This window comes from Apostichopus japonicus, chromosome 4 (genome assembly GCF_037975245.1).
Source record: "Apostichopus japonicus isolate 1M-3 chromosome 4, ASM3797524v1, whole genome shotgun sequence".
NCBI lineage: Eukaryota > Metazoa > Echinodermata > Holothuroidea > Aspidochirotida > Stichopodidae > Apostichopus > Apostichopus japonicus.
The window spans coordinates 7,764,188-7,778,544 of record NC_092564.1 but is presented as its reverse complement, the minus strand read 5'-3'; the positions used below and the strand labels follow the sequence as shown (position 1 = coordinate 7,778,544).

Here is a 14,357-nt window from a genome sequence, read left to right as displayed (position 1 = left end):
TACCCATTACCTCCACGAATGACTTGATAATATTAGTACACCTGTACACCCTTTGAATATTCATGATACGTTTGGCCGATTTTTAAAAAATTAAATATCCGTCGCCTTAGACTAACGTTGGTACTATTGAAAGCATTGGCGGATATTACCGTAAATCCGTGAAACGGCGTGACAGAGAAGTTAATAAGATGCAATAAACTTTCACTCGAAGAAGAAAGGGAAAAATTTGCAGTTTAAAATTTCAAATTAGCGAATTTCGAAGGCTTCGAATGAGTAAAGTGAGCTAGTTAACATTCCAAATTGAATTGTCCATGTTGTTGTCGTTAGGCTAGCATTATGCACAACAGGCATAGGCTAGGCATATGCGGCCGGTAAATAAAGTACTAGAAGTAGTACTACTAGTACTAGCCTACTTCGCCCAACTGTAACTGTTGGACCTACAGAATCTTAGTATCGACTAGGTAGGATTAGGAAAGAATAACTAAGGTATGCAATAATTGGATGAAATTAGCATATGCCTAGGCTAATAATATTGCAATGCAGGTAGTACTAGTAGTTTGTTAAACGTTATTGCAATAGTCTTCACTACAACACACTGCACGGGTCACACTAATTAGCGTCAACTCACGACAACTCACGACAACTCAAGACAACTCAAGACAACTCAAGACAACAGGCTTAAAATAACATCAAATACCATCAAATACAATTGATGTTATCAGAGTATATCTGGAAACACGTTTAAAACTGACTGGAACCAGCTTGCATACAGATCTTTCACGGGAAAAAATGTTTTTGTCGTAAAAATCGCCAACTTTTTTCTAACGTTGAATTGGACGACAAGATGCCATTGCGCTTGCGCAATGACATTGGACCGAACCATTACACTACAGGTAAGTGTAATTTTCCAATTGAGAATGGTGCCCACACACTGGTAACTTGGCAAAAGGCGAAAATGATAGTAAGCAATAAAACAATAATAAGTATTCATTATTTTAATAACATTCAATGATTTGACGGAGAGAATAATAAAATCGGGCAAAATGATAGTAAGCAAGACTGTTAAGTTGATAGTAACATATGTAAATTACAATGGAAAAACAATAAGAAGTATTCATTATTTTAAAAACATTCAATGATTTGACGGAGAGAATAATAAAACCAGGCAAAATGATAGTAAGCAAGACTCTGTAAAGTTGATAATAACATATTTAAATTACAATGAAAAAACAATAAGAAGTATTCATTATTTTAAAAACATTCAATGATTTGACGGAGAGAATAATAAAACCGGGCAAAATGATAGTAAGCAAGACTCTGTAAAATTAATAATAACATATGTAAATTAAAATGGAAAAATAATAAGAAGTATTCATTATTTTAAAACATTAAATAATTTGATTTGGAGTTCATTCACCATACTTTGGTGCTTTATTACTACGACAACCCACCTTACCGACACTGTACACAAGGTACTTTCCAAACCTAGCACAAACCCACCCATATTATAATGGTTCGGTCCGATGGCATTGCGCAAGCGCAATAGCATCACGTCGTCTAATTCAACGTTAGAAAAAAGTTGGCGATTTTTACGACAAAAACATTTTTTCCCGTGAAAGATCTGTATGCAAGCTGGTTCCAGTCAGTTTTAAACGTGTTTCCAGATATACTCTGATAACATCAATTGTATTTGATGGTATTTGATGTTATTTTAAGCCTGTTGTCTTGAGTTGTCGTGAGTTGACGCTAATTAGTGTGACCGCACTGCACAGTCTTCAGACAGTGAGTAGCTATGTGGTTCATGAGTGAATTATACTAGCAGTACTACTACTGAGCTAGAAGTAGGCAAGTTTGATGCTTAGTTTGATGTTTGTAAAGACCAAAAGAAAAGTCCTTGGTTTTGCAAAGGCAGATACTCACTTCTAATTTTTGTTTCTCAGGTAAAATGGACAACGTACATGTAGCCATCAGAGTGCGTCCCCTGATAAAAAGGTAAGAATGACATTGTTTCACTCTGTTGATTGATCAAAAGTGTATCTATCTATCAATCAAAGAATCATTTTACTTGTGGTTGCTCAACAGTCTCCCAGTGTTAAATATTGGTATTGAGTGTTTCTCAAATTATTAACTGATCAGAAACTATGAGAGAACTATCAGAGATTATGACTACAATGAAATATTTAGAGAATGTATTAAGGCCTATTGCATATTTTATTTTGAATAAAATGATTCATCTGCTTTACTCCCTAGTAGCACAAGAACATTACGTAGAAACACAAAATTGGAACCCCTTGGCATAAAAATTACATGTAGTGTTTGTTACTGTGTAGACATCCTGATCCATGATTTTATGTATCATGAAATAGCTACATGCAATAACAAATCCTTTAATGCTTTTCAATGCAAAAAGTGTAATTGTCAAACAGAAATAATTAATTTTAGGTTTCTGTCAGTATTAACTTTATTACTAACAAATAACATTTTCCATTCCATTCAGGGAGGATGATGAGAACTCACAAATATTCTGGCAAGCGGACAAAAATTCCATTTGCCAAACTGCCAATAAATCAGCAAAGCCATACATATTTGGTAAGTATTTAGGTAACCTATGTGCATTTATTTGATTGCTTAGAACCCTATATGTGCACTAATTTATGATATGATTGCTTAGATCATAGGTAAAGTCACAACAGTGCACTGTATCACTGAATAGTTTCAATGTTCTTGCTTTTAAACAAAATGTAAAGACAATGTCAGAAGTTTAAAAAGAAAGAAAAAAAAAGAAAGAAAGACAAACTTGTCAGATTATATAATACATTTAATAATTGATGTGGAAACCCTGGCTCTTAGTTGTTTATATTCAATTGTAGTAGTTTTTCTCTTAACATACGTATATCTAGGTATACACCTTTTTGTGCAGGTGCTGCTATCATACAATGAAGATGCATCAATTTCAGATTTCCATATTTTTTTGTAACAAGTAAGGATATTTTCTTGGCTATGTTGGATCGTGAATATGCAATTTTTTCTTGACATCTTTTCATTCAACAGATAGAGTTTTTGCTCACAATGAGTCTACAGATGTCGTTTACAAAGAGATAGCTCAACCCATTGTTCAAGCTTCAATGAATGGTTATGATGGTAGGTTAAGGTAGACTTGTGTAAAGTGATATGTATTAGAGCTCCATAATAAGAGATGCTTCATATCATTTATTTGTGTTTTTCACAATTTAAATACAGAGAAGTTAAATAAGTGGCATATATATAAGCAACAAGGAAAATTATGAAAGGAAGCATTCCGAAGGGGGCTCCCATAAATAAACAGAGAGAACAAAACAAGAAAAAAGTAACACTTTTCCACCTGCACACCATATGTACCTTAGTGACGCCCTGCCGGTATTGGCGTCTGCATATAGGGGATGGGTGGTGGTCAAGGGTGGCATTTGCTTACAAGAAATAACCAAACAAAGGCTCTATTGCAATGTATACCCCAATTCTTAAATGTTTGCAAATCAACCTCAGACATACGACACGCGTGATCATGGTTTCCATTCACTTTTGACGGTTAACTATATGAAGCTTTACTGATATTTTATTGTAAAAGGTTAACTCGTTAATATAATAGCTTAAATGCATCTGAAACAAATCTTCAATGAAGCTTCTAACTATACAAATTATTTTGGGTGAGTGAGATGGGTTGAATTGGATAATTAAGTCTACACTCTACAGATGACTAAAAATGCTCAAATGATAACAAAACTTGAAAACATTGGTGGCCTGATTGGCCTTTTCTGACAAAGTTGGTGAGGAGGGTTGGAGGGGAGGGTGGATCTACTACTGGCAACTATTGATTACGAATTCATAATGATGCTTGATCAAGTCCATTTCATAAATCTATTAGTAAAAGTATTAGTTTGACTAATTGCTATGTAAGTTTCAATAATACTTGCTAGGTTTGTTAAAATTGATGTAAAATTTGAAACGGATGGTTGTTTAATGATCTGTCTTCACATTTGTACCTTAATCAATGCCAGTACCTTCACTTATTTTTCCCTTCAACTTTTTCAAGTGCTGTAAACCATGTACTTATTTGTGTATTTCACCAGGAACTATCTTTGCATATGGTCAGACATCCAGTGGGAAAACACACACTATGCAGGGAGACGCCAACGAGTTAGGTATAATCCCCAGAGCAGTCGACGAACTCTTTGATATCATTGACAAAGTAAGTTCGATTTAATTGATTTCTTTACTGAAGAGTCCCAGAACTGTTTTCTAGAACTAGTAAATGATTAGTGTCTAATCGTTAAGTCGTTCTATCAAATAATGAATATCTAGGTTATTACGGTAATTACTAGTGGAAAGTCAAACTTTATGTAATTATTATAACAATAGTTCCAAAGTAAATCAAGCTTACTTGGTTATGATATAATTAAAAAACAAATCTCAGACTATTGAGCCACTACTGTGTGGTTTCATAGAATGTTTGATATCTCCTGTTATTATATATTGTGGACCTTGGTAGCTACATTTGTTAGCAGTTTAGCACTACTAATTAAGGTACAGTAGGCCTGTGTTCTATGTTGATATTTTTGTGAGAAGGAATATTGTCCAGGAAAAGCAATTTATCTGTTATATTCTCATGGTATTTGGTTGATTTTATTATACTTTGATAAATAGTTGACATGTTTTGTGCTTTTCTAACTGGAATTAAAGTTAAAAAGATATTAAAAGTTACATTTCAAGCTAAAGAACATTGCACGTACACACAGTACTTTCAATGACAGAGGTCAGGGGCGTAATGAAACATCCCCCCTCCCCCAACTGATTTAAAAATATTCCAAAAATAAAAATATTAGTGTAATACATTTAAGTCAATAACGGTACAATCTAAACAGTTGAAAATTCATCAACAATGTTTCAAATGTTTACAACTGCACCATTATGTATCTAAGTACCCTCCAAAATTTCTCAAAGGGGAGGATGAACAACCTTCCCTGGGATGACATCAGAAACCATCTTAGTCCACCCCCCTCCCTTTCCCCATAACAATAATGGTCATTGCACCCCTGACTTAGTTGATGGCTGGATTTCTGCAGGTGTCAAATGAATACAGTTAGTACTTTGAATGGCCATTACATTTTACTGCCAAACTAGTGAATTTGGGGAGGACGAAGAAGGGTTTTGTAGGTTGTATGGATTATTTTACTTGTAAGAAGCTTCCTTGTCACTTTCAGGTAACTGCTGCATTGGATCTAAGTATATAGCTGCATTAGTCTGTCAGTAAAGTGCTATTGGTCCCCTTCAGTTAAAAAAATACAGCAGTACAGTCCTTGGCACTTTCTAAGACCTGAAGACTCATTTTTACACTTTGTTTTGACTGTTCCATGTCCATATTACACATACGTTTAGCTTTGTATATTGTTAGTTTGTACAGTGCCTTGAGAAGAAAAAAAAAATTCTGGATTGGTGCTTTATTAATTTCACTTTTATTGTAATAATTACAACCTTTTACTTCAAATCTCCTTCTTTCTCCCAGACCCCTGAGAGAGAATTCCTCTTCAGGGTCAGTTACATGGAAATTTACAATGAAATCATTAATGACCTCCTGAACGAAGAGAAGCAACAGCTTATCATCCGAGAGAACAAACAGGTCTGTAGCAATAAAATATGGTTTACTTTTAATTACTTTATCCCACCTGCTGGTAATTATGTTGTACATTTTCATGACATTACACATGTCAAAGCTTGAGGAACCTTTACAGTATCACAATAATTACAATCACATTACAGTTATCTCCTTTTCTTTTTAACTAAGTCAGATAAAATACTGAAGCAACTGGTTTTGGCAACCTTTTTCATCTGATGGAATACGATATGATTTGTATTTAATGAAAACCTGAACTACTTGTTAATATTTCAACACTTTTTGGTAATATGGTAGATACTTTACCTTATAATGGTGACTGACTGTTTGTAAAATCAAGATTGCAAAATTGTATCTGTGCTATATCGTGGCTATAATGTTAACTGTTGCCATATTACTGTGTTTTATGTGCAATGTTGCTGGCAGTGTTGCATTCTATTGGATGGTATGTGTTCAGTTTGGTCATTATTTCTTCTTATCTTTTACAGAGGAGAGTTTATGTGAGTAATTTACATGAAGCGTTCGTGTCTGATGCGGACGAAGTCCTAGATCTAATGAGAAAAGGAAATGGTGAGAGAATGAAAACTATATTTCATAAAGATTTCTAGCCTTTGTTCTTAACTGTCTAAAGTTTGTCATAGGAGAGGGAGGTTTTGTCGTAAGTTTTTGCCGTGATAATGTTTGTTTGCAATACAGTCCTTTCCATTAAATGATTTTTACCAAATCATAATTTTTTTGCTTGTTACTGCTTTAAATAATTCTACTCTGCTTCTTGTCACATGAAGCCAACAGCCATGAACGTTTTTTTCTTTCTTCAGAGCATCGACACATTGGCCAAACCAACATGAACGAACACAGTAGCCGCTCTCACACCATATTCAAAGTGGTAAGTTTTCATTAAGTGTGTTTATTAAATGTTATCCAGAACTTGATATGCTTTGATGGTCATGATACCCACATTACAAGTTTTCTTTGGCAACCTTAGCAATTCATTGATAGGGAGTGCCAAGTGACAAAGAAATATTCTTCTTAAAAAACATTTTTGACTCTTTACTATTTGATACATTACTAGAGCACAATTATATAGCATTGAATTCAAACTCAATATTACAACATTTGTTAACTTTCAATGTTACACTATAATGCATTTGACATAAGGCCCATAAGGGCATGAAAAAAAATAGTCTCTAATGAATATTGGCAAGCTTTATAGAAATTTTGTGGATTTATTATATACTTTCTAATTCATTACTCTCAACAAGATTTAATATGGCATATAACTTAAGGCTAACCTGTCATCAGGAAAATTTCAATAGGTGACCCACCAAAGATTTCAATCTAATTCTAACCCACACAAGAAAGTGGCCTACATTACTATTCAGGTAAGTGGACCCTTAAGGCCTTGGACCTGAGAGTTCACTATGGACCTATCATGCATATCGCTCAATGCAGGTATAGGCTAGTGAGACTTTCAATTGGTCTGCCCTTTTGTTCATTCTTTGGCTATTATAGGAAATCTATAGAAAATCCGACCCATATATGTGTTGTCTGAAACAATAAAAACCATAACAATAATGACTGATGTTGCTGTAATATTTACTCACAAATATTGATGGGGGTGAATTGTGAACCGTGATATCCGACCCATGTATGGGTTGTCTGATACAATAAAAACCATGACAATAATGACTGATGTTGCTGTAATATTAACTCACAAAGATTAGTGGGGGGTGAATTGTGAATCGTGTCACAGTAAACTGCAAAGTACTACATGCTAACCCAGAAAAAAAAAATATCCCAATAAATTTAAAAATCTTACTCTACTGGTTGTATAGTAGGCTTTGATAATGTAAACTTTGTTGTTAACTGAAGGACTAGTTGTAACCATTTTGAATCTTTTTTGCTTCATTTTACAGATAATTGAATCGCGTGAGCGCAGAGATGACGAAACTCTGGATTTAGCAGTGAACTGTTCTGAGTTGGTAAATAACCTATCTTTATGATTTTAACTCTGGTACAGTTATAATCAACAGGAACTTAAAACACCTGCTATGAACATAAAATATCAGAAATGTATTAACTGTTAGGTAAACCAAGTTTTGAATCATTCCCTCTGTGGTTCACAGTCATGGAAACATGCGAAAGTCATGGAAAAATTCCACGTCTGGAAAAGGTCATGAAATTAAACAAAGAATGTGGAACCTCATGAAAAATGGAATGATTTTTGAAGTGTGGTGTGGGAGGAAGAGGGAGGGAGGGGAAAGAGCTTGGTCAAATAGAGATTCAGTATTTTTCTTTTTAAATGAAGAACACTTTATGTCATATTTGTCACCTACTTCCTTCAAATAATTAATTTCCCCCAAATTCCATTATTTCTTTTTGGCAGAATCTTATTGATTTAGCTGGTTCAGAAAGAGCAAATGATACAAAGGCACATGGTCAACGCCTTAAGGAAGCCGGGAACATCAACCGCTCACTTTTTAGTCTGTGCAATGTCATCAGTAAGCTCAGTGCAGGTGCGGAGTTTATCCCTTTCAGAGATTCCAAACTGACGAGAATCCTCCAGTCTGCTCTGGGTGGTAACGCTAAGACAGCCGTTGTATGCACCGTTACTCCAGCATCTCTGGACCAGACAGAATCTACATTACAGGTAAAATACAAACCAACAAATGTATATATATATATATATATATACATTGTATATATGTATATATATATATATATATATATATATATATACACAGGTGACAAACGCCTACAGTGGAATTACGACCTTCCTTACCGGTTTCGAACCTCTGGACATACAATCAGCGTCCATAGCCTAGTGGTTAGGGTGTCCGCGTACAGAGCGGAAGGCCCGTGGTTCGAATCCCGGTGGAGGCTGAAAGTTTTTTCACTGTTCTTGATTTTCCAACTCATTACGATTTTCATTTATATATATATCTATATATATATATATATAACTCCTTAAAGTTTAGAAGACAAATAACAAATGGCTTAAAGGAAACTCTGAAATATACTTTCACGCTTTTGCCTTTCCTCATTTCCACAGTTTGCCAGTCGAGCAAAAACAATTACCAACAAACCAGAGATAAATGAGATTCTAACGGGTGAGGCACAAATCCAAAGATGTCAGAAAGAAATAACTTCTCTGAAGGCACAGCTGGAATTTGTAAGCAACCTTTTATTTTTCACCTTTTCTGAATGTGTTTTCCTTTTTTTGTTTTTTTTTTCTTTTGTAATGCAACAATTGTAGTTGTTGATGAAAAATATAAAGGTGTCTCTAAAATCCAGACTCAAATTTAATGGTCCTCTCTCTGACTTCCAAAATTAGAGAGGGAATCAATACATAATTACAACTAATTTGCAGATTCTCACATTTATTCGCTTTACCACAGATTCAGTCAGCCTCGTATCGCTGGAAGTTTATGATCGTTTATTTTCACTTTTGCCAACCCCTTTCATTCTTAGTTTGCACACAAGCAACAATGAAACAACACACTATTGTCATCTCTGGTCATTTTTGCATATATTATCACAGGAAATGGTCACCCTGGTAACAACATTCCAAATTGCCCATCTGAGCTGATATTTGTTTTTTATATTCCTTCCTCCCTAGTATCAACAAGGACAACAGGTGCAACCCACAGTGCAAGAACAAGAAAGAATTGCCAAACTTGAAGAAGAAAAGCTCCTCCAACAGAGAAAGATTCAACAGTTGGAAAGCATGATCCTGGTTTCAAAGCCTAAAGGCCAGGAGGTTTCAATATCTGAGAAGAGGAAGGTTAGTGAAATCTCCGAATCGCTTTTTTACCCACCATTTCTTTTTTTTACTGTTCTGGTCTTAATTTATGGGATGATCTGGTGACAGACAATGTGAAATTTATATTGAATAGAAATATATAGACATTCCACACTGATAGTTGAAAACCCCCATCTCAATATCTTGTCACTAACTCAAGATATGGTATGATTGAATGTAACCTAGTTTGATTGGCTAAACCTTCTCTTACCCTAGGAATAATTGGATCACAGGAGTTGGATCTTGTGATGTCATCAGTGTAAATATCATTCAAAACACTATACTTAGGCTATTATAACATTGTTGTTCATACAAATATTTGACTTAGCTTTTATTGTTCTCTGTAAGTTTAATATCATCAAAAGGCAACTATTTTTTTGGTAGAAATATTATTTTCCTCTGTGGATACATGATTGAAATAATACAGGAAGAAAAAAAAAATTCAGCTAAATTTCCCTGATGACATTCACTTTGCTATTGCCAGATGCAATCACAAAATAACACCAAATCTAAAAAAAATCATGTCTCCACAATACAAAACGCTACAAGGAGGTGGTTTGACATGAAAATGCAGCAAGTTTTACAGCAATTATGCTAAAGCTTTCAGCTTTAATCACCAGATGATACCTGACAACCATTATCCAAGTTTTATAAATGTGAGATGATATATGGACTGTTTAATTCTTACTGCAAATATTCAGGGTGTATTGTTTTCATGTCAAACAGCTCTGGTTTATGTTTACAAAGTACACCACTTGGTCACAGGAGAGCAACAACGTTTTGCTAGTTTGTTGCGGAGGTGTCACCACAGATGTTTGAAGTATTCTTTTTGTTGGTTGGTTGAAAAGTTTTAACAAGTCAAGCAAATGTGACAGTGACCCAAAATAAGGGCTCCTAGAGGGTTAATGAGTGAAGTAATAATTTGGTTCTTAATGTTTTGTCACCCAGACAACTTTTCATAGTAGTAGTAGTCACATGTAAAATACCAGTTGAAAAAATTAAATTCTAGTGAACTACATTTTGACATGTTGTGACATATCTCGCTGTCGTTAGCAGTGGCAGATTTTTAAATCTAGGTGTTTGAGGTGCTGAAACACTAGACGTTGGAAACACACCGAATGTAATCATTGCCCTTGATACAAATCCATACTAATTGATGTAGTCTCAACTGGATTTTATTTCAACACTGCAACCCTCCCCGATACATTTAATAGTAAGACAAACCTGACTTTTCTTGGTTCCTTTGGTGTTATCAGCAACGACGATTAACTTGGTGTCCGGGGGCTCTGAAGAGAAGAATGATGAACACGTCTCTCACTGATGATTTCTTACCCAAGAGGAATGTTTTCCAAAGACTGTCAGACGGTTCAGCTGAAGAAGTTCAGAGTCTACCCAGTAGCTCACCAGTGGGTTTGAATACCTTAAATGACTCCAAAGAGGGTAAGTTAAAAGGAAAATCAAGGTCGTTTATTTCTCTGTAAGTCTGAGAGTAACTGTCTTTGTCAAAGAAAGCCCAAACTTTCCTTACCTGTATCTCAACCTCGGTGGTGCTGATAGCATGAAATCGATGTCTTATGTCTTCATTGCCTGTAGGGGCTTCACCGATGGAAAAATGTTAAACACCTAGGGGTTTGCATGACTTCATAATATTGTTGTTTATACCCAAACTTCAATGCCTCAACATCGGTAGAAATAGTCGTAGTTCACTGATTTGATGGTGCGTAGATGGTGTAGACAAAAAGTGCCTGACTGCAATGTGATCTGTTGACTTCTAGAAACTATTTAACAATCTCTCTATTGTATCTTGGTTTTTATTTATTTTCTCTAGGTGTGTCTTTCAGCGATGAAGCTTTCAACAACGTCCAGTCTTCACCTGTCCTCAAGAGGCAGAAGGGTGTGAGATGGGCGGATCATACTCACGTAGCCACTCAAACCAGCAACCTAGAGGAATTAAACGTTAGTTCTTAAAGTTTGCACATTGCAAGTAGCTTAAATACCACTTATTTTAAGTAGCTTGCTACCACATTATCACAGTAGTTTTATTTTCTCCAAGTTTTCATCTTTTGAGAAGAGAAAAGCAAATTCTGACATGTCACCACCATCTAGTATGGGATATTTATTAAAGTAAGTACAATATGGCATTTACTACAGGTTACTTGAAGCACTGTATCTAAAGGACATTTGCACTTTTTTTATTTCTTGGCTAAAGGACAAGGAAGAGCAATTTCAAGAGATGTTCACCATCTGCGAAGGATTGATGAGCGAAAAGGAGAAGATGGAAGAACAGATGAAGACAACGAATGTTGAACTCTTGAATCTGAATCAAATCATCTCAGAGTTGTAAGTCATAATTCATGTCTAGACAGCTAAATGTTGATGTTGAACTAGCAGTACCTCAAAACATGACATTAAGACACAAAATTGACTTTGATAATGTAGCAGAATGTTAGTATATTCGACTTCATAGAACAATGATTTAATGTTAACGTTAAGGACTACACCGAAGAGCTGTGTTATCGTCAGTTTAAGCCTTAAAGGAGCATTCCAGACATTTTGTGTATTTTAAAGGTGTAAACCTTAAAAACTCAAATCGCCATAGAAACGTAGCATCCTCAATTTGTTTCTTTTTTTTCTTGGATTTCAACAATTCAAGACTAAAAGTCAGTCTAAAGTCTTCCTGTATGGACATGTATGTCAACAGCCATGTTGAAATATTCATAACTCAACAACATGTTGCATGTTGACTGCCAACGTTGAAGTTTGGTAAATCAAGACATCTGACATGGCTTAAATTTAATGCAATGAATAAACAATGATTTATGTTGCTTTTCAATTACACAATAGTAAGAAGAAAATAAGTGGTTAGCAAGGAATGTGGGGATTGATCTGTTCGTGTTTTTGAATGTAAACTCATATCTTTTGATATACAGAATGCTATGAGAATGTGGATTTTGCTAAAAAAGTTCAGATAATTTTAGGTAATTTCAACTTCTGCCACCTTTCAATTCATAATTCCTGTTTGTTATTTCTTACGTTTCTTAGGGAATCCGATAAAACAGAGATGTCGCAAGAAAAGGAAAATTTGAAGAGAGTTATAGAAGAAGCTGAGGAATTGAAATTATTTGAAGCTGACGAAAAGAATATGTGGAAGAAGGAAGAGGTAATGCAGCTATTTGTCTCTTTATTGATGTCCAAAGATCCAATCTTACTTAATACATCAATTCTTTTCTCAAATTCTCCCTGATTTCGAAGTGCTTCCTGTATATTTCAGAAAACTTACACACATGTTTTTATTCTTTCAAAACACGTCATTGATTTCTTTCATATTAAGTTGTGTGTCATTTAAAAAAATAATTCTTTGGTTACTTGCACGAATTGTCACATTGGTTGACTTGAGCAACTTTCTGTGTTTTTTTGTAAAGGTAAAGGTTGGAAGGCCTGACAATTCAATCTCAAGAGGATCTTCTCCTTCAAAGGCAAACTTTTGTAATGTTGACATTTGAACTGCACCTTAACATGAGTCTAGATACATCAGGATCAATTGTCTATGCATGAGTCTATACATGAGTCTATACATCAGGATCAATTGTCTATGCATGAGTCTATACATCAGGATCAATGCTCTATACATGAGTCTAGATACATCAGGATCAATTGTCTATACATGAGTCTATACATGAGTCTACACATCAGGATCAATTATCTATACATGAGTCTAATACATGTATAACCATGAGTCTACCCATCAGGATCAATTATCTATACATGAGTCTATACATGTATAACCATGAGTCTACATATCAGGATCAATTATCTATACATGAGTCTATACATGTATAACCATGAGTCTATACATCAGGATCAATTGTCTATACATGAGTCTATTCATCAGGATCAATTGTCTATACATGAGTCTACACATCAGGATCAATTATCTATACATGAGTCTAATACATGTATAACCATGAGTCTACACATCAGGATCAATTATCTATACATGAGTCTATACATGTATAACCATGAGTCTATACATCAGGATCAATTGTCTATACATGAGTCTATTCATCAGGATCAATTGTCTATACATGAGTCTATACATCAGGATTAATTAATTGTCTATAAATGAGTCTATACATCAGGATCAATTGTCTATACATGAGTCTACACATCAGGATCAATTATCTATACATGAGTCTAATACATGTATAACCATGAGTCTACACATCAGGATCAATTATCTATACATGAGTCTATACATGTATAACCATGAGTCTATACATCAGGATCAATTGTCTATACATGAGTCTATTCATCAGGATCAATTGTCTATACATGAGTCTATACATCAGGATTAATTAATTGTCTATAAATGAGTCTATACATCAGGATCGATTGTCTGAATCTATCCAAGTATCTTGCTGAGTTATTTGGCCAAAAACCTGTTGTTGTCTGTTTTTATAAATAGTAAAGAAATACCATCAAATTGAGGGATAATGTGATTAGTAACAGTTTTTACCTTTCATTATATTTATATCTCTTAAAAAGGGACTTTAATGCTGATGTATTTGGAAGTAACTTCAAACACGGATAAGTGTGATGACAGTGAAATAGCCATACTTATCAGCTCATGAATCAGATATGAAAAAAAAAGATTCCTTGAGAGCAAAATATCATTATTTCCATCTTGCAATAATTTCTGTTTGTAACTTTAATATATTTATCATGAATTTCACTCACACCTTTGTTGTGTCCCAAAATATCACTACTCTCCAGAGAGCATTGACTTTACACAATTTATGCGAAGTTTTGTTTTTCATGAAGGAGCATTAAAGAAGTTTTTGAGAACCTACTAGAATGGCTCAGAAGATCACAATGCCCAAGGTTACGGTCATGCCAGTCAAGTAGTGC

The 14,357-nt window shown here is 34.7% G+C and overlaps 1 protein-coding gene across 2 annotated transcripts in view; it reads left to right on the top strand.

The window, feature by feature from the left end:
- Positions 1–81: 81 nt before the first annotated feature.
- The window catches only part of LOC139966325 (uncharacterized), a 32,297-nt gene continuing 18,021 nt past the window's right edge, over positions 82–14,357 (top strand). The window contains exons 1-16 of one of the 2 annotated variants that reach the window (XM_071969210.1): positions 82–273; positions 1,941–1,992; positions 2,498–2,589; positions 3,052–3,141; positions 4,107–4,225; positions 5,540–5,653; positions 6,136–6,217; positions 6,466–6,533; positions 7,564–7,629; positions 8,034–8,297; positions 8,700–8,819; positions 9,267–9,431; positions 10,706–10,889; positions 11,278–11,405; positions 11,659–11,789; positions 12,492–12,609. In XM_071969210.1, the coding sequence (XP_071825311.1) occupies positions 270–273; positions 1,941–1,992; positions 2,498–2,589; positions 3,052–3,141; positions 4,107–4,225; positions 5,540–5,653; positions 6,136–6,217; positions 6,466–6,533; positions 7,564–7,629; positions 8,034–8,297; positions 8,700–8,819; positions 9,267–9,431; positions 10,706–10,889; positions 11,278–11,405; positions 11,659–11,789; positions 12,492–12,609 (1,797 nt within the window). In that variant the 5' untranslated portion in view covers positions 82–269. Of the gene's footprint in view, positions 279–1,940; positions 1,993–2,497; positions 2,590–3,051; positions 3,142–4,106; positions 4,226–5,539; positions 5,654–6,135; positions 6,218–6,465; positions 6,534–7,563; positions 7,630–8,033; positions 8,298–8,699; positions 8,820–9,266; positions 9,432–10,705; positions 10,890–11,277; positions 11,406–11,658; positions 11,790–12,491; positions 12,610–14,357 lie in introns of both variants that reach the window. The other variant, XM_071969211.1, reaches the window with a different exon arrangement.